This window comes from Callorhinchus milii, unplaced genomic scaffold, assembly GCF_018977255.1.
Source record: "Callorhinchus milii isolate IMCB2004 unplaced genomic scaffold, IMCB_Cmil_1.0 Scaffold5, whole genome shotgun sequence".
Lineage (NCBI taxonomy): Eukaryota > Metazoa > Chordata > Chondrichthyes > Chimaeriformes > Callorhinchidae > Callorhinchus > Callorhinchus milii.
This window is the reverse complement of record NW_024704746.1, coordinates 32914908-32940443: the sequence shown is the minus strand read 5'-3', so window position 1 is coordinate 32940443 and position 25536 is coordinate 32914908. Positions and strand designations below refer to the sequence as shown.

General features: G+C 40.9%; 1 protein-coding gene and 1 long non-coding RNA gene across 6 annotated transcripts in view; one reads left to right on the top strand and one right to left on the bottom strand.

The window, feature by feature from the left end:
• The window catches only part of kitlga (kit ligand a), a 49611-nt gene that overhangs the window by 2525 nt on the left and 21550 nt on the right, over positions 1–25536 (top strand). For 4 of the 5 annotated variants that reach the window (XM_042335802.1, XM_042335801.1, XM_042335800.1 and 1 more), the window contains exons 1-5: positions 11382–11476; positions 20468–20581; positions 21974–22036; positions 23236–23394; positions 24833–24992. In XM_042335802.1, coding sequence (XP_042191736.1) covers positions 11459–11476; positions 20468–20581; positions 21974–22036; positions 23236–23394; positions 24833–24992 — 514 coding nt within the window. In that variant the 5' untranslated portion in view covers positions 11382–11458. Of the gene's footprint in view, positions 1–11381; positions 11477–20467; positions 20582–21973; positions 22037–23235; positions 23395–24832; positions 24993–25536 lie in introns of those variants that run through there. The other variant, XM_042335799.1, reaches the window with a different exon arrangement.
• LOC103179845 lies at positions 12678–18852 on the bottom strand. Its single transcript, XR_488038.2, has 3 exons — positions 18567–18852; positions 18416–18490; positions 12678–12719 (listed from the first exon to the last, which is right to left on the bottom strand). It is a non-coding gene; the product is annotated as an uncharacterized LOC103179845 (long non-coding RNA).

Sequence of the window (25536 nt, the reverse complement as noted above, 5' to 3'; positions counted from 1 at the left end):
AAATCTAGCAACCCGGATGTTAGTTAATTGGCGGATCACTTTTCTGCAGGTACTAATTCCTTCAAAAAAAAAAATTGGTCATTTCAATTCACAGCTGTTTGTGGGACATTGCTGTGCGCAATTGGCTGCCATATTTCACCCACAAAATATGCAGTCAATTCAGTATATACAGTATATTATGTGAAGCGCTTTGAGACGTCTCATAATAATAATAATCCTTGCATTTGATATAGCGCTTTTCATGTCAGGAGGACATCCCGAAGCGCTTCACAGAACACACTGTAAAGTGAATTGACTGTATATTTGTGGGCGAACGCGGCAGCCAATTGCGCACAGCAATGTCCCACAAACAGTCGTAGATTGAAAATGACCAATTTATTATTGTTTTTTGTTTTGGAGGGATTATTATTAGGCTCTGTGTGGAGTAAGGAAACTTGCCCAAGGTTTCGCCCTCTGCCTGGAATTGAACTCAGGTCTCTCACTTGCAAAGCGAGTGCTCTAACCACTGAGCTACAGGACTCCATAAGACGTGATAAGGCGCTATATCAAATGCAAGGATTATTATTCTTATTACAGTATGGCTCCAGGGCAATGTGAAATGTTTAAGTGTGCAGTGGAATTTGAAATGTTTAGAGATGTTAATTTCAGTGGAATACACCATCTGTTTATTGAAAGATCCTTTCTTATTTTTTGTAAGTTTAATATTAAAAAAATTAAAACAAAATTGAGGAAGAAATACAATATACATTTATATATTGTCGTTCACATTAGGAGGATGTCTCAAAGCACTTGACATTCCTGATCTGTCTGTGGGAGCTGAGGGGGGGTGGGGGGTGGAGGGGAGAGAGGAAATAGAAGACTTAAAGTGGAGTCAAAGAGCTGCCAATGTTCTCTTGCTTTAATCCTTCAACAAATATCTAAGTGGTAAATGTTGCAGGAGGAAGTTGCTGCATTTCTTTGGAGATAACCTTTCAATATCACGCTAGAATAAAATCAAAGTGATAGTGGCCTAGGTGTGGATACTGCTTGTGCAATTCAGTTTGATTCACTGCTCCAAGATTTGACAACATGCCCTTATGTTTCAGGATGAAACTAAGCCTTAATTGAACAGAAGCAAAATTGTCCTGACAATTATCACCCAAATTGACAATAATTTCTTTATTAACCAGTATGTAGCAATTTTGTTGTACCAGCCAGAAAACCTCACTGACCAAACAAGCGACCGGTTTACAATGCTATCAATCAAAACATGATGTTAAATCAAATATGACGTTATTATTTTTTTCTTTTTCAAGGCTATCAGGAAAGTGGATTTAAAAGGTTATTTGTTTTCGCATGATATGTCAGGTCAGCACGACAACTAATGGAGTAGCTTGAAACACGGGAGATGAAATGTAGTCATTATGTGCATCTTAACTGGGGGCTGAACAACTCGCTGAAGGGCAATATTCTAAATTGTTCATAAATCATCAAACATGATTAAGATTTACCCATATTCTTTCATTTCAATGCAGCTCTCATACATGCTGAAGATCTTGTAATTCTGCAAGTTTTTTTTTAAGCAGTGTACACGGCAAATAGTTTCAGAAATAAAGAGGATACGGTGAGAACAGTTTTATAATTTTTCTGCAGTATTAGGAGAGGTACTGAGTGAAACTATCCTTTTCCCATCTATTAATGCTATACCTGGTATAAACAGGATTTACTTAACAGCTGACTGTATAATTGGTATTTTTCTCTGAATCATGATTCATCTAATGATCCATACCACCCACTCCATGCCAGGAAAATATACGAAGAAGCAATTCTGTTGGACAAAGTATGTTTTCTTCATGCTTTTTGTGTTTTCTCAATGACAAATCCTTATTTTTTTTAAAAAAAGTCTCCTTCGGGATTCCAGTTAACCGCTGCTTCCCACAGGCAGTCTACTCCACAGTAAATCCTGTGAAGGACTTTGACATTCTCCTAACATGAAAGGTGTTTTACCAAATGCATTATTATCTGATGGGCTATACCAAAAAGGGGGTGTCTGATGGCTGTATTTTGAGTGAGTCAATTCAGACAAGAGCCTCAAGAATTTAATCCAGCTGGAATCAGAGCTAAAATTTGCCACCACACTAGGTAATAGAAGGAGAATTCTCTAATATTCTCTATTATTCAAATGTGGAGGAAAGCACCCAATCCTTGAGCACACAAATCCCAGGGCCAATAAAGAAATATTCAAGATTTAATAATTTATTATGGGATATTAAAAAAGCATGTAACTGTTCTCTCTGCCTTGCTGCAATGGTCTTGGAATTTTTTGCATTTAGCTTCAAAATTATATTCTCAATTATATCAAAGTTCATATCTTTGTTTGGAAGACTGGAATATCTATAGACAGGTCTGGTTATACTTTTTTTTCATTCAAACACCTGGAGCAATCCTACGCATGCTCAGCATGCCATGAATATCTGGCAGAGACCTGGACTGCTTATAGTACCAGACATCTGTTTGACGGATTGGCATTTCTCAATATAATTACTAGTGTATTAATGGGGTAGATTTCAGGAGTCTATGTTTCAGTCCACATCTGAAAAGCATTGTGGCTAATTATTTGTGCTTCTATAGTGGGCAGAAAGGAGCAGCAGTCATTTTTTATGTCAAAATATTTAGTGAAAGTGTTTATCATAATCCGATATTCTGTCAATGTCACATTAGACTCACCGCACCCAATGTACAAGCCCAAGATATTGTATTGACAAGCCAAAATGAGCCAGGAGTGAAATCTATCACTACTATCAAGATGTTTTGATAAGTAATGCATGAATAGTCAGGAAATTTGATAGTGAATGTAGCAAAAATGAAATTCAGAGACAATTTTAGGGACTTTGAAGCAAATGGTGAGACAGTTAATGACAGATCCATTGGCAAAAGAACACAGTGTATCCTGTGACGCGCTTTCAGACGTCTTGAAGATGTCATAAGATGCTATATCAAATGCAAGGATTATTATTATTTATTGTTATAATATGGAGGGGGACCCAAAAATATTAGCATACTGAATGTGTAGAGAAGGTGAGAATTGTAATGAAGTGATCCACTTAGAATTAAGTCAGAGGAGGAGAAAAGATTTCTTGCATTTTCAATATTGTTCTTTCAGTGTTTTACATGAAGTCCTGCGTAGGCATCTTTTAAAAAATTCTGGTTAACATATTAGATTTTTTAAGCATAATTCAGGCAAGATTTTGAGGGCACAGATGACTTTAAGGCAAGAGTTTTACCCTCAGTCTCTCCATTTTGCCCCCTCCCTTGACTCCTTCAAGACCAATCTCAAGACATTCCTCTTCGACCATGCCTTCTACCCCGACCCTCACCCCTCCTGAGCCCAACCACCAGCTTGGGTGCGGATCTCTGACCACCCAGAGCCTTGGGATACCCTCCCAATGTGAAAGGTGCTATACGAATGTAATTTGTTATTGTTGCTGTTGATGACAGGCAATCAGCAGGACTTGTAAGGGGAGACCAGTCACTGGGAGAAGGGACTCTTCCCACTCAACTCCTGTTAACCCTGCAAGCCAATATCCTAACGGGTAGACAACTCATAGGAAAGCTTGCCAGACAATGCTTTCATTGACAAGCAGATTTTTTCATTGACAAGGTAATTAAATTCCAGTCGTACCACCAACACACACTCTGGGGTTCTTTGGCATTATCTCTTGCAAATATTTAATACTCTCCGGAATTAGGTAAACGTGATGCATCCCTCCAGGGAGAGAGTACGCATTCCATTCCAATAAAGGTCTCAGGAATTTCCGTGTATATGTGGGAAGCATGAATGATGCTTTATTCATCAAGCATTATTATTATTATTATCAAGATAAGATTCTACTGTTTGAACTATGAGGGGCTGTAAATCAGGCTGTGAAGCCAGCTAACTTCAAAACGTTTCTCCCGCTTTCCAAAACCTGGGCCAATTTGAAATACAAATGGAACCACTTTACTGAGCTCCTCAGTGCTTTCTTTCTATATCTTCACTGGATTTTCTTTTCTTTCCACCAATTTTATTTTTTTTGCCCTCCCCCGACTTAATATCTATTTCTATCCAGCACCATTCGGAATAGTGAAAGCAACTATTTAAAAGCTTTTCACCCGATGATGTCTATCTGGTTTTACAGACTGATTTGACCGCCATTGATAAGTGAAAACAATGGAACCTGTCTTTGGTCATTCCTTGGCACGAAAAATCAATTCAGAAAGAGAAAGTGAGAATTGGGAATGAAGTTTGTTCCTGGGAGAATTCCCCTTCCCTTCCCCCCCATCTTACCCTCCACATAATATTCCCCCACATACCATATCATTGTGAGCCTTAGGGTTAATATTACAGTAAAAAGAGATAGTCTTAACATTTAAATAGGTTGATTACTATGATACCAGATGTGTGTGTGTGTGTATGGGGCATTCCATTCAGTGAATTGAAAATATATAGAGCAGATTGGACCAGTCTGTTTATTTAGACTTGCCTACAGTTGAAATTTATAATGGAAAAGAAAAATGAGGTACAAAAAATTTAATTTGTTTTGTATTATAATGGTACAATGATAATTCCATATAACTCAAGGGAATCCATATTTTCAGGATATAAACAATAACATATCACAGTAAAATCAACATAAAACAAATTAAATTGTTGCTTTAATGAAGTAATTTTAAATCACGACTTTGCAGCAGACTGAATTCTTTTCCACAGCCATCCATGTGTTTCTGATCAATCTGAAGTTGGAATATCCTTGGTATTGCCAGATTATTTAACATGTGAAGGTTTTGCTCAGCAACAATACACCAGCAGATCAATCGAGAAATCTCCAATCTTCGCAACGTTCATTTTACGTTCTACATCTTTTATATTTTTCCACAAGCGTTATGAGTTACAAGGGGTGTAAAATGCAATGTTTCACAACTTATTCAGTTATACAATTGTTAATATCTCTTAATTGAACTCTGTTTCACATTCATACCCTTGATTACCCAAGGCCTATTTTTCTAGGTATTTACCCTGCTCAGATATTACCTTGCTCAGACATCGCACGCAAAATATACAGTCAGTTCACTTTACAGTATATTCTGTGAAGTGCTTTGATACGACTTGAAGACGTAATAAGGAGCTATATCAAATGCAAGGATTATTATTACATCTTGATTGTGAGGAAGTGAAAATGACATCAATCCAGGAAACTCAATCCCCTGTGTATAACAGATTGCTTGTGTGTCAGAAGAATCAAATTATTTGTCATTAATGTTGATCCGAGAGTATTTGTATCATAATGAGGATATTCTTTTAAGACGTTTAGAATGGTTCCTATAGCGCAGACATAGAGGCGATAACAGTTTACATTTGCAGTTCAAAACCTGCAGCATGGAATCTCTATGAGAGAAAGCAGTAAGTGATCTTTCAATGTGCTCTCTAGCGACTTATAAAAATTCCTACCAACTTGTCCTCATTCGGGGAAGCATATCACCATATTTGATGGCATATTTGATGGCCCAGCTAAATCAGGAATGTATCTAATAGGATATACAGGACAGACATCCATGTAGAGACATGTGGTAACAATAATAATAATCCTTGTATTTGATATAGCGCCTTATCACGTCTTCGAGCCGTCTAAAAGCGCTTCACAGAATATACTGTAAAGTGATTTGACTGTATACTTTGTGGGCGAAATGCGGCGGCCAATTGCACACAGCAGTGTCCCACAAACTGTCGTGGATTGAGTGACCAAATTATTATTATTATTATGTGGTATTAACGTTCTCAGCCTTAAACCAGACCACAATCTGTATACTAGTAGAATTGAAGACATTTGCTTTTGCTACAAGTTCTTGGTCATCTAAAACGACCAGTTAAAAGCCTTATGATGTCTTTTTATTCACTTTAAGTTTGTGCTCATAGTGAAATCCTTATGACTTCAGCAAGCACATAGAAAGTGGATCCATGTGGTCTCTTTAAAATGCTTGCAGCTGTGCTTGTCAGTGACAATAAATTGAAATGCAGTGTTGGTTGGAATGTAAGCTCCAGCCAGCGTACATTGATTTTCTTTACTGTTGCAAATAAATAACATTTTGCCCACAAATATACAGTCAATTCACTTTACAGTATATTCTGTAAAGCGCTTTGAGACGTGAAAAGTGCTATATCAAATGCAAGGATTATTATTATTATTGGATTTGACATAGCACCTCATCACGTCGTTGAGACATCTCAAAAGGCTACAGAGAATATACTGTAAAGTTGACTGTGAATTTTGTGGGTGAAATGCGGCAGCTAATTGCATACAGCATGTGCCCGTAAACAATTGTGGATTGAATGACCACATTTTTTTTAAAAAGGCAATAGTTCTGGTGACTAGGACACTGGACGGTAATTTGGAATACTGTTGGTCACTTGATATTTAAAGTTGAAATGAATGTCCTCAGGTCTGCAGCAGCAAAAACAATTTGCTGGGCAGATGAGTAGGTCCGCTTTATTAACTGCTCTTAGCTTGGTACTGTTTGTCAGCTGGGCTCAGTTGGTAGCACTCTCGCCTCTGGATCAGATGGCTACGGTTTAAGTTCCACATGGGGCATTTATTGTTCATAGTCCAGGCTGACACTGCAGTGCAGTATTGCAGAGGCGCCATCATTCATTGAGACATTAAATACAGTTACTGCCTGGATGCTGAAGAACCGATGACGATATTCAAAAAGGAAATGAAGGATTGGATTGGATTCAACCATCCGAACCAGACTGAGAGTTCCATATATGAAAACCAACTAAGCATGGAAATATGTAGAATACAATCCCCACTCATTTATCTAACTCCGCAGAGAACAGCAAAGCACAATTTGGCAAGAATCAAGGAACAAGACAGAGTTGAGAAATTATAAGGAATTTAACCAGCTAAAACAGCATAGCTTGTCATCGAGAGTCCAATATGGCAAACTTCCTGCTTCCTGCCCAGAGAGCACTACTCTATTTATTTGGTTTTGGTTTGTCGGGCTAACAGGAGCCTAGTGAAAAGAATTCCCTTGTAGCCAGTCTGTGCCTTCCAAGTCCTGCTGACGAGCCAGGCTATCTGGTCTGCCATCAGCAGTGCCTTAGGATACTGCATACCCACCTGGCTCAACGATAAGCTATGCAGTTTTAGCTGGTTAAATTTCTTATAGTTTCTCAACTCTTGTTCCTCGATTCTTGCCAAATTCCTTCAGAAAGTGAGCAGATTTTATTCTACATAAATGGATTTCTGAGAGAGCCACAGAAGATTGACTTGATTCAGACAGACTGTTAAGTACATTACCATGGAGCCAGCTCAGCTCTAAGGAAATCTGCTTCCTTCCTTTCTACAAAGAGTCATTTAGATAAACATTTCCCAGGTAAGATTGGATTAGTCTAATAGAAACATTTTAGTAATCAGCAGGTTGTTTCAAGTATAATTTAGCCATAATCCACAATAGAAGTTTTTTTAAAAAATGGCATTGAATCAACAACAACAACTTGCACGTAAATAGTGCCCTCCACACAGAGTAGCGTCTCAGAGCACTTAACAGTGGCAAAGCCTGTCTCCGGGCCGGTTTGGGGGGGAAGGGATAGTGGGGGGAGGTGACCGTAAGCACGGTTGAAAAGTAAGGTTTTCAGGCGGGGCTTGTAAAAGGGGAGGGGGCAAGTGGAGGGATTGAGGGAGAGAATTCCAGAGTTTCGGGGCATAGTGGCTGAAAGCACGACCTCCAATGGTGGGACAGAGGATGTAAGGGACAAGCGGGAGGCCAGTCGGTACCAGTTGAGCAGAGGCGCCGGGTGGTGGATTGGGGAGTGAGGGATCGGAGAGGTCGGGAGGTGCCAGGGAATGAATGGATTTGAACACAAGTTTGAGGATTTTGATGTCGATCCGTTCGATGATGGGGAGCCAGTGGAACCTGGGCCAGAACTGGAGAGATGTGGGTATGGAGTTTGGTCCGGGTCAGTATGAGGGCAGCAGAGTTCTGAATGAGTTGGATTTTTTGAAGGGTGGAGCTGGGGAGACCAGCGAGGAGTGTGTTTGAGTAATCCAGGCGGGAGGTGACAAACGCACAGCATACAACAAATTTACATTTATAGAGCGCCTTTCACGTCGGGAGGACGTCCCAAAGCGCTGATCAGTCAGGTGTCGGGACCCGAGCATGGGGGATGAGTGGTGTAGGGGTGAGGGAAGGCAGAGAGGTGGGAGGGCGACCAAAGGCACGATAGAAGAGAAGGGTCTTGAGACCGGCTTTGAAGGAGGCAAGGGAGGAAGCGAGGCGAAGGGACTGTGGGATGCAGTTCCAGAGTGTGAGGGCAGAGAGACTGAAAGCCCAGCCACTGATGGTAGGGCGGGTCGGCTGGGAGACATGGAGTAGACCAGAGCCTGCTGAATGGAGAGAGCGGGCAGGTTGGTAGGGAGTCAGCAGGTCAGAGAGATAGGAGGTAGGTGGCCTTGAAAGTGAGGACAATGATCTTGAACTCGATCCTCTGGGGGATGGGGAGCCAGTGGAGTCGGGCGAGGGTGGGAGTGATGGGGTCACGGAGCCTGGTGCGTGAGAATTCACGAGCTGCAGAGTTTTGAATGATCTGCAGCTTGTAAAGGGAAGAGTTGGGAAGGCCGATGTTGTGACGAACGCATGGATAAGGGTTTCAGCAGCCTGAGGCTTGAGGCAGTGGCGGAGTCTGGCAATGTTGCGGAGGTGGTGGTAGGCAGTGCCGGTCATGGCGCGGATGTGGGGGAGAAAGGACATTTCAGTGTCAAACAAGACACCCATGTTCCTGACTGGCTTAGTGAGGTTGAGTGTGCAGCCGTGGAGGCTGATGCTGTCAGCGCCCGAGGTGTGGAGGCGCTGGCGCGAGCCAATCAGGAGGGCCTCGGTCTCGCTGACGTTGAGTTGGAGAAAGTTGGCCTTCGTCCAGGACTTGATGTCGGTCAGGCAGTCGGTCAGGACACCAGTAGTCCTGGAGTTGGGTGTCATCCACATACATGTGGAAATTTACCCCATGTCTGTGGATGATGTCACCAAGGGGGAGCATGTAGGGGGTAAAGAGGAGGGGACCGAGGACAGAGCCATGAGGAACACTGCATGAGACGGTGCGGGGGCTGGAGGAGAAGCCGTTTGCTGTGACAAAGTGGAGACGGTGTGAAAGGTAGGACCTGAACTAGTCAAGGACAGAACCTTGAAGGTTGAAGTGGAAGGAGAGGCGGTGGAGGATTGAATGGTCCACAGTGTCAAAGGTGGCATAGAGGTCGAGGAGGACGAGGAGGCAGAGGGAGCCCTGGTCGCACATGGTCAGGATGTCATTTGTAACCTAGACCAGAGCAGTTTCCGTGCTGTGGGCAGCACGAAAACTCGATTGGAGGGGTTCATGGAGAGGAAAGAGCGGAGCTGGGAGGCAATGGCTCTCTCAAGGACTTTGGATAGGAAAGGGAGGTTTGAGATGGGCCGGTAGCTGGATAAGGATTTTGGCTGCATTTGGGGTTAAAGTACGGTCGGAACCGGGCAATAAGGCGGAGGTGGAGGAAGGCGGTCCTTGTCAGGGACTGGATGTGAGGGAGAAAGGACAGCTGAGGGTTGAACCGGACGCCTGGATTGCGCACTGATTCGGTGAGTCTCTTGAGGGAGAGCCCAGGAAAGTTGAGGGGTTCAGATCCACAGATTAGCAAAATATACCGATTTACAATGGTTTGAAAAACACAAAGGAGTGTACTGTTTATACACAGGGTTTTATAATAAACAAGCACAACACAAAAGGAAAACCATTTTTAATAACCTTTGCAATAAGATGTGGCTAATTAATAACTAATAACAGATTATTTGCGCTCCCAGCTAGGCCTCAGAATTATGATATGCCAGATATGCTCACGAGTCAGTTGCACTTTATCCAAACATATGTTCCCTTTATGTGTTAAGCCTCAAAAATACAAATTTATAAACACTGTATATAAGAAATGTACAGTACATGATTACGCTTTCTGTAGCATTTGATTCATCTCAAGTTCATGTGATGTACTGTAAATGTAAACCTTACTCAGTCATATAATGAGCCATTTTGCAAAACTAAATAAACATTAGACCTATAACATGTTTCTGGCAGAAATTTATACCTGTCTACTGTATTTCCTTTTGGGATTTCAGTATTACTCTCACGAAGCAAAAAACATTTGGAGGACATTTATACTAAGCTTAAAGTAGCAGCGATGCACAAATATGGCTTTCTTTTAAGATACTAAAGCCAGTGAGTCCACTGTATATAAATGAATGCATTTTCCATGGCTTTGCTCCTTCATGTAGAGTTGGAGCACTAAGGCATCAGACGCACACCCTTCAAATGGCTAGAAATTCAGATGGCAGCTCATAATGCAACATTGGAAAGGCAGTGAATGGCAGAATGATTTTTATAATCTTGGAGAAACTCAGACATTGAAAATTAGTCCACAGACCAGGAGGATAAATGCTTCCCCCAAATTATGAGCTCAAAGTCCTGCCAGGGAACTTAAACCCACAATCTTTTGATTCAGAGGTTAATACCTTAGTGACACCTTATCTAAATCGATTCAGTTGCAAGACTGTATTTTTCTCTTTTATTTAGCGCTGTGTTTCACAATAGCTGGTATCACTCCCTGATTTTTCTCATGGCAATTTCATACTGGAGATCTCTTTTAGGTTGAGTGATTAGTTAGACTTATTTACTAATGGTCCACTGCATTTTAAAAATCTGTTTAGTCTCTGGTATGTTTTCCAAACATAATTGAGAAATGCTGGCTTAGCAGATCCTCACACACTATCATATTGCATTACTAAATACAGGCAAGATGTTATGATAGTTTTAATGTTGGTTATATTGTTGAAGGATTGCTGTTCTAAGATTTCTGAAACTATCTTAGATGCGCAGGATAGATAACTGAATTCTGTCTGATCCCCCGAATAAATTCTAATTTATCAAAGGAAATCAGGTTTGTAAAACCTATTTTACTACTACTACTATTAATTACTTTCATTTGGTATAGCGCCTTATCACATCTTTGAGATCTCTCACAGAATATAATGTAAAGTGGTTCGACTGCATTTTGTGGGCGAAATGCGGCAGCCAGTTTATGCACAGCAATGTCCCACAAACAACCATGGAGTGAGTGACCAATTTTATTTGGGGGATTGTTGGCTGGGACACTCCTTTCTCTTTTCAAACAGTGCCATGGGATCATCACGTCTACTTGAACTGGCGGACAGGATCTCAGTTTAACATTTCATCCAAAGGATGGCATCTCTTACAATGCGACAAGCTCCAGCACTGCATTGGTGTGTCGTCTTAGACTACGTAATTCCAAGTCTCGACGTGAGGCTTGAACTCACAAGCTTCTGGCTCAGAGACGAGAGTACTACTCCTCGCCAGGCTTACAATAAATGGGACGCTGTTTGTGTGTGTTGCGGGAGGGGGCGGATGGGCGAAAGATTTCAGGTGAGTATAGGATTCAGTTTAAGTATAATCCAGTCAAATACCCTGCCAAGAATTATTATCAAGGCTCCCACAATGACAGAGGCTGAGAGTGACCAGGATTGGGCTTGGTGTGATGTTCGAAGAATTCAGGAGCCTGTCAGAGCTCACTGTCAAGACTTGATCCATGAATAATTTAATTTGGTTGAGGTGCTGAATGTGAACCAAAACAATGGGATGGGAACCATACCCCAGTAGAAGGGGATAAAAGAGTAAAAGAGTCAAATGTCTTCAGAATAGCAAGGGAATGGGGGGAATAGGAGAAACTTGACGTGGGAGAAAAAATAAATGTTTTAGTTATTCTCTACCTCACGTCTCTGTTGTGGTCTAGTCAGCAAACCAACTAAACATGCACTAATACTGACATCTCAGTGCAGAGTTGTGGGAGTGCTGCATCACCAACCTAAACTGAGTTCCCATCTTCCTGTTCAGGTGCATGTTATAGATACCATGGCACTATTCAATAAAAGAAGGGAGTGTCTCCAATGTCTCGGCCAACAATCCACCAGATAAAACTTGTCATTCACTTTGTGGCTGTTTGTGAGACATTGCTGCAAGCGATTTGACTATCACGTTTGCCTAGAAAATACAGTCACCATACTTTACAGTAAATCTTGTGTGCTTTAAGATGCCTCAAAGATGTGATAAGACTCTATATGATATGCACTGACTATTATAATAAAATGTAAGCATTTAGCTATCATTAAAACACTGCCAAATGGGTCATTATGGACAATTCAACTCTAAATCTTACAATAAACCACCGTAGCATTGTTAGTCTAGGCATCTTAGAGACTTAGCTCTATCTCTGAGAGATGCAGTTATAGCTCAGGTAGGCAGTGTACCTTTGATTGGTATATTTTGTATTACACTATCTATTAGTTAATACAATGTGCAACTGAATTTGGGATTTTTATAATGTTTCTGCGCATATTAATTATGCAATACTTATTGTTCCCATTGAAAATAGTGCAAACAGTTTAAAATTAATAGACAGTATTACCTAGTAAATTGTGCCAAAAGCAAGGCTGGAATATTATACAAATGCTCAGAGTGCGAGACATGTCTTAGGCATTTTACTGCAGGAAAAAATAAACCTGGGAATTGTGACTGGAATACAGCATCCGCATAATGTGATCAGTATGTTTATGCTGAGGTACTGCTGATGATCAATATTCTATCTTCATTTTCATTCATAGCACCTGACCTGTAAAAGGATGATAACATGATGTGAGTTAAGAATCTGGGGGAGGACTCAGAACAGCAACAACAAGATTATGTTTGTATAGTGCTTTTCACGTTGGGAGGACGTCGCAAGGTGCTGGACAGAGTAAAGCATTTCAGACCCAAGCTGGGGTCAGGGGGGATGAAGGGAGGGAAAGGCGGGTGGCCGATGGCATGGTCAAAGAGGAGGGTCTTGAGGCGGGACTTCAAGGAGGCTAAGGAGGGGGCGAGGCGGAGCGACTGGGGGATGGAATTCCAGAGGTGGCTGAAGGCTCTCCCGCCAATGGTGGGGCGGGTGGGGCGGGGAACATGGAGCAGGCCAGAGCCGGCTGAGCAGAGAGGGCGGGTTGGTAGGGGGTTAAGAGGTCACAGAGGTAGGGTGGGGCGAGGCCATGGAGGGCTTTGTATGTGAGGAACAGGATCTTGAACTGGATCCTCTGAAGGATAGGGAGCCAGTGGAGTCGGGTGAGAATGGGGGAGATGGGGTCACGGAGTTTGGTGCGGGAGACGACACGGCTGCAGAGTTCTGGATTATCTGCAGCCTGTGGAGGGAGGAGTTGGGAAGACCGACAAGCAGGGGTTTGCATAGTCGAGCCTGGAGATGTTGAAGGTATGAACAAGAGTTTCAGGGGCCTGAGGGGTGAGGTAGTGGCAGAGTTGGGCAATGTTATGGAGGTGAGGGAAGGCAGAGCGGGTCATGGCTTGGATGTGGGGAAGAAAAGACAGTTGAGGGTCGAACAAGATACCTAGGTTCCTGACTGGCTTGGTGAGTTGGAGTGTGCAACCATGGAGGTTGATGCTGCCAGAGCAAATATGCTTTCTAAAATTAGAAATTTTGATGTTATTCAAATTGTTCACCTGCTATATACAGCTGAAGTTCAAAGCTGCTGGCTTGTTATCAAGGAGAATCTTGTGTTTTTTTTAGAATGCAGTTTAATATAGTATAGCATTTAAGAACAACTTGTTCTAATTTCCTGGGTATTTTTAGATCTAGCCAGTCAGATGGAACAGATTTACAGTACTTTCACTTTTCTTGTATGAAAAACTACTTTAACGCTTCTGAGTTCCTTGTCCATACAGTGAAATACTGTAGGTGTCTGATTTGCCAGGTTAATTCTGCTAAATCTGACATCTGTTTGAACACTGAATGTTCAGAGAACTGAAATCCGTGACAGCCTCTGAACTGGTCCAGAAACACCTTAGGCCTGAATCTGGTTAGAGCACTCGCTTCGCAAGGGAAAGGACCTGGGTGGGCCAAAACCTTAGGTAAGTTTCCTTACTCCACACGCCTCTGTTTATCTAGCAGCAAGTAGGAAGTTAGTTGTTAGTCAATTGGTGGATGTCTTTCCTGGGGGTAATAATCCCTTTTAAAAAGAATTCAGTCACTCAATCCATGACTGTTTGTGGGACACTGCTGTACGCAATTGGCTGCTGCGTTTCGCCCACAAAATGCACAGACACTCAACTTTGCAATATATTCTGTGAAGCGCTTTGAGACATCTCAAAGACGTGATAAAGCACTATATTAATTGCAAGGATTATTATTAATAATGGTCAATACTCAATCCATGTTCTACACACCTGGGGAGCCAGCACTGTAGTTTTATATTACTAGCCAAACTGCTCTACAGTAGATACTGGTTTGGAACAGATTTTGGGTCATAAAATCACAGTTTTCTTGAAGAACTAGAAAGAATCTGGTTGTTATCATTAATTAGCACTATAATACTATAATAATAATCATTGCAATATACAGCATATATAACACCGTAGGATCTCAAAGCACTTCACAGATAATTCCTGCCAACAGTAGTGATTGTGTATTTGTAAGAAACACCAAAAGTACCCACTTTGCACACCCCATTGATCGACCAGTTTAATAATAATAGGCTGAACTCTAACACATATTGTGATTTTTGACTGATTAGATAGTGAAGATAGTAAAGGTGAGTCATTGCATTTTCTCCCCCTAAGAGTGTTTTTGACCTTCTGTGTTTGTTGTTTGCTTATGTATGAAGAAACACTCCAGCTAGGTCTAGATTTATTCTATTCTCTTTATATAACATTTGAGAAATTTAAATTCTTAAATATAGCTTTAATTTTGAAGCTGGTTGTTTCTGTAAGCTCTTTGCAGAAACTACAGAAAATAAGCCTTCAAAGTCAAGAGCGAATTCAACAATCTGCCAAATTTTGGACATTTCTAAAATGGTACATTAAAGAGAATATATCTAGACCAAATTGGTCCATTGTACCAATAATTTCTCAAATGTTCATTAATATCTTTAAACTACCAGGTGATAAATGTGACTTTCAATGTCATACCTATAAGTTACTTTTTTCACCTCTTTATGTGTTTGATGTAATTGAATAAAAACAGGCAACTTCCTTCACCCTAAAATCATTTCTATTTAATATAAAGCACTCCAGCAGCAAGTACTAATTATTGTTTATCATTTAATCTGTAGAAATCAAAATATAATTCCTCACCTAAAAAGAAACAGTAAGTGCTTTGGAGAAGTCTATTTGACAAGGTAGTGACCACAAAAGACATTTTTCCTTGCTTCAGTAACTTAATTTTTTTAAAAAAAAACTAGAATACAGAGTGAGAGAGAGAGAGAATGGCATGGCAGGTGATGTGCGAGGACTACAGTATGTGGGAGTTGATGAAAGAATCTCCAGCTCAGAATCGCTGAGCTAGAATCTGAGGTGCAGACATTACGCAGTATTAGGGAAAATGAGAGCTTCCTGGATAGTTTCACCCTGGAATACTCCGCTGAGGTTCAGGGAACGTATAGATTACATTACTAGTCAGGGACAGGACAGGGTGACTGACAGTCAGGCAGGTAAGAGGATCCTAGAGAGAGTGGTGGAGAAGCCCCAGGCTTTAACCTTGTCCAACAGGTACAAGATATTTGCAACCTGTTTGGTTGGTATCCACTGGCTCCCCATCCCCCAGAGGATTGATTTCAAGATCCTCATCCTCACCTACAAGGCCATTCACGGCCTCGCTCCCTCCTACCTCTCCAACCTCCTATCCCCCTACCTACCTGCCCGTACCCTCCGTTCCTCCGGCTCCGGTCTGCTCCACGTCCCTCGCCCCAATCGCCCTACCATCGGTGGTCGGGCCTTCAGCCTCTCAGGCCCGAGGCTCTAGAACTCTATCCCCCAGTGCCTTCGCCGCTTCCTCCCTCTCCTCCTTCAAGGCCGGTCTCAAAACCTTTCTCTTTGACCGAGTCTTCAGCTCCCCTCTCGACTCTCTACCCCTCCTCGCTCCCTCCCTTCCCTCCCCTCACCCTGACCATTTCCCCCTGCTCGGGTCATGACCCAACTGTGCAGCGCCTTGGGACGTCCTCCTGATGTGAAAGGCGCTTTATAAATGGAATCTTGTTGTTGTTGTTGTTGTTGTTGGACAAGGAAGCCTGTAAGGAGGATGGACAAACTGACCCCAACATCTATATACAGGAGGCCACACAAGTGGTGGGAGATAGACGGAATTTAGTTGTAATTGGGGACGAGACAGTCAGGAGGACAGACCACTTCTCTGCAGCCGCAACCAGGAGACACGAAGGCTCTGTTGCCAGGGTGAAGGAAGTCTTTTCAGGGCTGGAGAAGAATTTGAGGCAGGAGGGGGAGGATCCAATTGTGATAAACCGCATAGGTACGAACAATATAGGTAGGACTAATAGGGACGACTTGAGGAGTGAGTTCAAGGAATTGGGAAGTAAATTAGAAAAGAAGAACTTCCAAGGTAATAATATTGGGATTGTTATTATTATTACATGAATTATGTACAAATTGGTACACGCACAAACACATTAAGGAATTAAATGCGTGGCTGAAAGAGTGGTGCAGAGGGCTAGGATTTCATTTTGTGGGCCACTGGCACCACTATTGGAGGAAAAGGGAGCTATTCCATTGAGATGGGCTCCACCTAAACTGAGTTAACGGGAAAAAAACAGAGAGGAGGGATAAACGAGTCCTTCTCAGATTGACAAGATGTGACTAGTGGAGTGCCACAAGGATCAGTGCTTGGGCTTCAACTATCTACAATCTATATCAATGATCTAGACGAGGACATAGAAATTAAAATATCTAAATTCGCGGATGATACTAAGCTAGGTGGGAGAGTAAGCTCTGAGGATGACACAGAAAGATTGCAAAGGGATATAGATAGGCTAGGTGAGTGGGCAAGAAGGTGGTAGATGGAATATAATCTGGGAAAGTGTGAAGTTATTCACCTAAGTAGTAAAAACAAAAAAGTAGATTATTACTGAATAGGACCTTAGTGAGACCGCACCTAGAATATTGTGTGCAGTTTTGGTCTCCTTATTTAAGAAAGGACATACTCGCCTTAGAGGGGGTGCAGCATAGATGCACTAGGTTAGTTCCTGGGATGAAGGGGTTGACTTATGAGGATATGTTGTGTAAATTAGGTCTATATTATCTAGAATATAGAAGAATTAGGGTGATTTTATGAAAACATTCTTAAAATTCTTAAGGCTTGACAGAGCAGACAGTGTGGGACTGTTTCCCCTGATAGGAGAATCTATAACTAGGGGTCACAGTCTTAAGATTAAGGGTTAGCCCTTTCGAACAGAGTTGAGGAAACACTTCTTCACTCAGAGGGAAGTGAATTTATGGAATTCTCTACCCCAGAAGGCTGTGGATGCTCAGACATTGAACATATTCAAGACTGAGATTGATAGATTTCTAAAGGATAGATGGATTAAGGGATATGGGGATAAGACAGGCAGATGGAGTTAGGTTAGAAGATTAGCCTTGATCTTATTGAATGGCGGGGCAGGCTCGAGAGGTTGAATGGCCTACTCCTGCTCCTAATTCCCATGTTCCTAAGTATACAATTGTGAATAATGAATGCACGAGCTAACTTGTGAGATGTTACTCATTAAATGCAAAGACTAAAGTGCAACACAGTAATATTCCAGAAGTTCTTGCCGCTCATTGGTAGAGGATTTGAGAGGGAGAAAGTTCACCTTTTTTTTCATTATTTGACTACCCCACTATGTATTTTTATGATTTCCACCCCCTACCACCCACCCCCAGCTACAATGCAAGTACTGATTAGGAAGCACTAAATTAAGCAAACAGTATTCTACATTACTGTTTCTGACAAATATCTTGTACTGTACACTGACAATCTTATCTTTATTGTTTCCGTACAACGGACAAATTTACAGACAATAACGACCGTTGTGTTGCATAAATGTCCCCCATTGATTCAATCTTACAGTTTGAAGACAATCCATTCATTTTGTTCAATGTTTGTGCTCCTGCACAGATATCAAATTCTCTTCCCTTTTATAGACCAGTAAAATGTATAAGGTAAGAAAAGGGCATTGTGCTCATTACACCCACATGATCTAATGCCCAAGAACAACTTGTACTGTCATGGGTTCTATACATTATTTCATTTCCAGAGGGAAGAAAATAATCAGACAAAACAGCAACTTTTATGTTATGTTGGCTTGCAACAGTGGCAGGTTGGACACTGAGCAAGAGGGGAGGGGTTGATCATAGGCAATATCATAGACGTAGATCTTCAGCTTTACTCTCGTAGTATCTATTCTTTCCTGGAATATTGTTTCCTAGAATTTGGTCTTGTGCATACTAGAAAAAAGGAAATGGTTTTGAACAAAACACCATACAAACAAAACCTACTGTTATCTTGGACTTCATCCATTCATTGTCCACTTTATCTCCCAGGGACTGTCCTGGATAACAACTCCTCAAATCCTTAAAAAAACAATTCAGTTAAAATGTCCAGAATATTTGTTTCAAAAAAATCTCTCTTATAAAGTGATCTGCTTACCCTCCCCTCAGCACCGAACAGAGCAGAAAAGTCCTGGTTTCTTGTAGAGTATTCTAAAAATAGTTTGCAAGCTGCAATGTCATTACCCAAGAGGCTGCAAGAAGAGTTTAAACTTAATGGATCACTGGGAGCTGTGTAATAGTTTTTTTTTCACTTGGAAGCCTAGTTTGAATGTTACCCGCACTGATGACAATTTTCTCTTCCCAGCCGGAAATGTACCCAGTGAAATGAGTTTTGTTAGTCTCAGCCCAGCTCATGGTGGATGGGGGCACAGAACTCAAAACTGGCCCCAAAATTGCACTCAAGTGGGAATCTCTCTCTCTCTCCTCTCTCTCTCTCTCCAGTGGGTTGTAACGATGGCTGTTGTGAGAATTGGCCAAGTTTAATGGGGGTTGTTGAGGCAGAGCGAGTTTTACCTGTCTTTAGCACTCTATACCTCAGCAGGGGAATGTTGACATAATAGAAATGTTACCAGCTTCACTACAAAAATAAATATTAACACCCTACGTCCTGCAAGGCAAGAGGTATAATTGCATTCCTTGTTGCACAGCAAAGCAGTATTTTTGAGCTTTTAAGGATGACTATAAACTGGTAATAAGGGTCCAAAAGGATTACCGATTCTTATTTTTTCTTCCTTCTTGCTTCACATATTGCCTCTACACATAGCATGCTGGCCTCAATCATCAATCTTGGTCATCCATTTCAGCTATTAGTTACCCACTGGGTAAAAAAATACATTACTTCCTGGTAACTGACCTGAAATTGCCCTTTACAAACCCGAATTTCTGGCTTCCTTTTCCTTGGAAAATTTGAAAATCAACCAGTTTTAACCATGCATGGAAACCAGTTCACTTCACAACACATTGTGGACCTGCACATCTGAGATGAAAACCATAAATACACAAATTTTTCACTTTCTGCCAGAGAAAGATAACTTAATGTGCCAGAATCAATCCTTCAGCAGAGCTGCAACAGCTGACCTGGAATCAGGATGTATACTGTAGTAGATTTGTAAATAGTGATCGGAGATTGGAATTTTTGTTTTTTTCCCCCCCAAATGCCTTTGTTTTTCAGTCTAGTATTACTTGTCCTTTTTAGTCCAATATAGTGGTTTCCCCAACCCAATTGTTACAATTCAGATTAAAAGTCAAGATCATAACATTAGCCTTTTTGGGATTTATTTTGGGTCAGCTGGGTTTTGTAGCACATTACTATACTTAAGAAAATCCCAAACAGCCTGAGGGTTTGACATATGCATGACATCTATCCATGAAAATGTGTATGGAATGGAGTATACACTCTTGCTTAAGAGGGACACACTTTGTTTACCTAATTCCAGTGAAGATTAGACTCAGGTTGGAGAGGGACAAACTTTGGGCAGTGGTTTGAGTACTGCTGGAGTTTAAGCAGCTTACCACTGTTAGTACCAACTGGAAACATATCATCTGGGACAATCTAGGACCACCCTCCTATAAGGGCTATGGCTTGCAGGGTTAACAGGAGCCAAGCAGGAAAAATCAGTCCCCAAATACTGATTGTCCCTATGTGCGTTTCCAGACATTTCCATTTTCAACAGTTCCAAGTACCTGATTATATCGGTAATAAATAACAAAATAATGATGAAAGTGGTAAGTGGCAGCCAACTAGGTAATAAACTTGTATGCAATTCCCTGAGGCGCTAAGATTTTGGGTTGGACAATTTACCAGCTGTTTCAATGCACTGCTGCAGTTATCAAACCACTGCCATTTGTGGATGATACAAAGACTAAATGCAAGGATTATTATATTAAGGTCCCAGGAGACTGACGTATCTTGCCTATCGGAGCCTCCTGAGATTGAGGGGCCAACATACATAGGACAAGATGCAACCAAAATAACTTCTTTTTTCTTTTGTGTTGCAGACTTTAATAAACAGCATTATCTACTTGCAGTTGTTTCTGACCACCTTATTTGGAGAAAATATATGCCAAAAAGGAAACCCAGTGACTGATGATATAAAAGATATTGATAAATTGGTAAGTACAAGAACCCATATGATGTTTGGTGCTCCAACAATGGACAATTTGGTAAAGTTCCTGCCTGATGCAATGCTAGTCTTTAAAGACCAGAAAGAAACAAGTTTGAGTCCTATTCTAGGCTGATCTCAGCCAACCTCAGAAAGTGAAGAGTGCAAATGTCATCAAGCCCCAGAATTTCATCATTAGCTATTTGACAAACATCTGCCTCCAGTGCAGTGGAAGGTTAGAGATAAATAGGAGTAATATATTTGAAATTCATTTTTATATGTCAAAATGACCACTCCAACAATAGTCCATAATACCAGATATCACATTGTGTCACTAATATCCAGGACCAAGCAGTGAGATGGATTTGTGGTAGACAGAGGAAGTGGCTGGCTCATCGGCAAGACTTACAGGGGCAGGCCAGTCACTGAGGCAAGGATTCTTCCCATACACTCCTATTAGCCCTGCAAGCTAAAGTTTTGGCTGGCGAAATTTCAGCAATACCCAAGACCTACAGCCAGGTCCCAGAGCCTTGACCCTTGCCAACCTGTACCTAATATTCTCTAGAATTAGCTAAGCAGGGTGCATCTCTCTGGGAGCGTGCACCCCATTTCAGACACAAGAAAATTTCCAAGTGCATGTTGCATACATTTGTGGAACTCTGGTCTGGTTTGGATACACTGACTAAAGCAAGGGTTTTCAAACTGGATGGCATGTACCCCTGGGGATACATAAACAGGTTACTGGGTAATTTTTTTTTCTTGCTTTATCAGCATTTTACCCAAGCCTGGGGGGAGGGGGGGAGAGAAGCTGATTGTGAGGAGAGGACGGGCCTCAGAGAGAGAGAACCCCTTCCCACACACGCCACACGCACACGCAAACACACACACACAAAATATCGGTTTGGCCTCTTCTGTCCGATTGAAATATCGATTGCTAACCAGCCCGGGGACAAGAAGCCAAGAGAGAGATGAGCCCATATCTCCCCATGAGCGCACAAACATGGTATGTTGAAAAAAATATGGTGGCAAATATGGGACATTAAGCTCCGAAGTAGGGCCCCACAAATAAAGTTTGAAAACCACTGCTCTAAAGGTTCATATTCTAGGCTAGGAATAATTAGAAAGCAATTTGTTTTATAAATTGACATTTGACAATCTCTAGTACTATATTTGATCGTGGTCGAGCTAACGGTTGAGCAGTTGTGCTTTTGTTTTTAGGCTGATTAGTTTTGCAGCGTAATAAATGTTTCATTTGTGCCCCTAAATCAATGTGTATTGCAATATTTTGGTATTATTTGTATTAATTTTAAGTAACTGTGAGCTCCAGCTGAGACAATCATATTCATTGGAGGGCTTATTCAATATATCAAGTTTTATAAACATTCTCTCTTCTTATTCCCAGGTTGGAAATTTACCAAGTGATTATTCAATCGAGATCAATTTTTTTCCAAAAATAGCAAATGCGGTATGTATATCCCACTTAATATGATTTTAACACATAGCTCCCTGACATAAGAAAAGTTGTAGAATGAGAAAATGTGTCTCATGCCTAAAGTGATGGGAGCTCTTTGAGTATTAGTTTTAAAAAAAAGCTTCCTATAGCTTTCCTGAAAACAATAGCTTGCACTGGATATGATTTCATGAGAACTGGAACCTTGCTATAGGAAGCCCATGTGCCCATTCATGTGTGAGGCTGGAGTGGGAGAGTCTGAATGCTATTCAACTATGTTGGTCATGAAATCACAATTTTGGTATGGATGAAAAGGCCTTTCTGTTTGCTCTCATCCTGTCACCCTACTAACGCTGTATGAAGCGGATTCTTAAATAAGTCCAAAGTGAGAAATTCCACCTGGGTCTAGATTTACCCTATTAAAGTAACATTTCAATGCATCCACAAAATACACAGTCAATCCACCTGACAGTATATCCTGTGAAGCACTTTGAGACCCCTCAACGACATGATGAGGCGCTATATCAAATGTAAGGATTATTATCAGTAGTAGTGGTTCAATCTTAACTTTGAAGTTGTTTCTCTGTAGTTCTTCAAAGAAACGTACAGAAAAAAGGCTTCACAATTAAGGCTACATATAAGAATTTGCTAAAGTCCAAAATTTGTTTAATAAGAGTCAATCCAGGACCAGGTGGAATTTCTCCCCTGCAGTGTCCTGATGTCTACCACCCTTCCTGGTAACCCTTCCAGTTATTGATTACCCTCTCTGAAAGAAGTACTTGCTGATCTCTGTCCTAAAAGTATAATATCTAAACCGTGCTTGTTCAATGTGCGCTTGCACTTGCACTTTTCCTGGATAGTTATCAGGAGCTGGAAACAAGCTACAACAATAATAATATCTCATAGGCGCACAATCAGAAATCAGGTCAATCCAGATCAGGTGTATTTATTCCTTCGCTCTTGCGAGCCTTACCGAATGCTCTCCAAAATTAGGTCAGCAAAATGTATCACTTCAGGGAGAAATTTCTGCGTTCCATTCCAGTGCACGGGAATTGCCGTGCGTAGGTAGCATACGCAGAACTCTGAGCATGGTGACGTTTACATATCTTATTATTTTGCATAAAGTGATCAAAAACGATGGCACAATTATATGTTAGCAGAGATTTGTCCCTGTTTGCATTACATCTGCTTTCATTGTTTTTTTTCCCCTACAGAATGACTCATGCTGGATGTATTTGACAGTACCTGAAATGTCACTTAGCCTGGATAGCCTTTTGCGAAAGTTTGCAGAAAACTCATCAAATTATTTAATTATCAAAAAACTCCAACGGATTATGGATGGAATTTACAGTTGCCTGGTTGCAGCAAGCAAGGTACAGTGTTGACTCAATGTGATGTTAGTAAGATTCTGTAAGTAAATCCTTTGAGGACGATAGAATGAAAAATGTATTGTTGGAGGGAATTTCTCCCCATTCAGTACCAGTGGAGGAATACTCAACCCATTATACCTTGAAAAAACATAAATCTATGTAATTTTCTATATGTTTTCACTTGTTTCATGGGAGGTTCACTTCAAATGAACAAAGTAGAATTTATGTCTGGCTCAGTTGGCAGGGCTCTGATCGCTGAGGCAGAAGGTTGTAGATTCAAACCCGATAATGGTAGCTCCTAGTCGAGGCTGTCAATCCAGTGCAGTGCTGGGATAGCACTGTGTTGTCAGAGGTATAATCTTTCAGATGAAATGTTAAATTGAGGATCCATGTTAATATGGTCATTAAATTGCTTACCGCATCATGAAAAGAAAAGGGAGTTTCTTCCAGTCTCCTGGCCAACAATCCTTCACATAAAACAGGTCATTCACAGGTCTTTTTGTAGGACATTGCTTTGTGCAACTTGGCTACAGTGAGTCACCATTCCATTAAATCCTGTTGCAGCATGCAAATCCTGTGCTTTGAGATGTTTTGATAATGTTTCCATAATACACTATATCAAATGCAAGCATCACTTATTATTAATGATTATTATTATGTATTCCTCTGATGACATAGTAGATAAAGGCGCTGCATGTACAGAATTTGGTCATACAGACGAGAAGGTTGCAGATTCTTCCTCTGTGCTGGCATTAGCTAATTTTGGTTGGGCCAGATGCTAAAACTGTTTCAGTCTTAACAGGACTAAAAATTGATAAAAGAACCAATTGATTATTTATCTGTCAATTAATACATTTCCAATCTTGTTAAGATGACATCTGTTTGGATCTGTTTACAGGAACATAGGAACAGGAGTAGGCTATTCAGCCGCTCAAACTTGCTCCGCCATTCTATTAGATCATGGCTGATCTTACCTTAACTCCAAATATCCGCTCTTATCCAAATATCCCTTGATACCCTGACCTAATAAAAATCTATCCACCTCAGTCTTGAAAATTTGAATGGATACAGCATCCACAGTCTTTTGGGAGAGAGAGTTTCAGATTTCCATGACCCTTTGCATGAAAACTGCCTCCTGATTTCACTCCTAAATGGCTTAGCTCTAAGTTTACAACTATGCCCTTTTGTTCTGGATTCCCCACCACAGAAAATAGTTTCTCTGTAGCTACCCTGTCGAATCCCTTTATCATTTTAAATAGCTCAATCAGATCACTCATTAACCTTCTAAACAATGGGAATACAGACTTTACTTTGGTTTCTGTTTGATTAATTGCATTTGTTATGCATATGGGAGTGACCAAGACATCTAAACCTAGTACATGATTCTGCAAAAGAACAATTCAAGTTACCTAAATAACTAATGCGTTGATTATTCTTTTAGGATTTGGAAGAAATGGACTATGATTGTGAAAGTTCCAGCCGTAAACCAACAGATTACTTTGATTACTTTCGTGAAATTGTCAACACATTTCAAAGAGCAGATAACAACTGCCCATGTGATTCTGAGGTTGTCTGCAGCAGAATAGACCCAACAACCCCAGGTAAAGTCCATTATAGTTAGTCTACTCAAAATTCATCTTAAGTGTAGCAACTCCATCAAGGTTCAAATGTATAACGTCCAATTCCAAACTCACGCCACCAAAATAATTCTTACTGTCCAATGGAAGAAAATGTTCTTGAGTTTGCTGACATACAATCGCACACACTCCAAGGGAAAGGGCTCAGTGACGAGTTATCCAGAGCAGCTAGTTAGAGACATACATGCATACATGCATACATGCATACATACATACATAAAAATATATATATATGGCCGGGATATTGACTTTAGTGTAAATGATAAGTTCAGGCAGTGTCGAGTTATTGGGCGTTTACTGACTTTGATTATGTTTTTACTTCAATAAAACGTGTAAGTACTATCTTCTGATGTTAAGAATATGGAATGTTTAAAAATGTCGATGGACTTTAATAACCTTGCGAAACTCCTCGAGTGATATGGTCTCAAAGCATATTCAGGTATTCAAGATTACTTTCATGTAGCATTGCAGTTAAGTAGACATTTAGAGTGGTAATACTGTCAATACA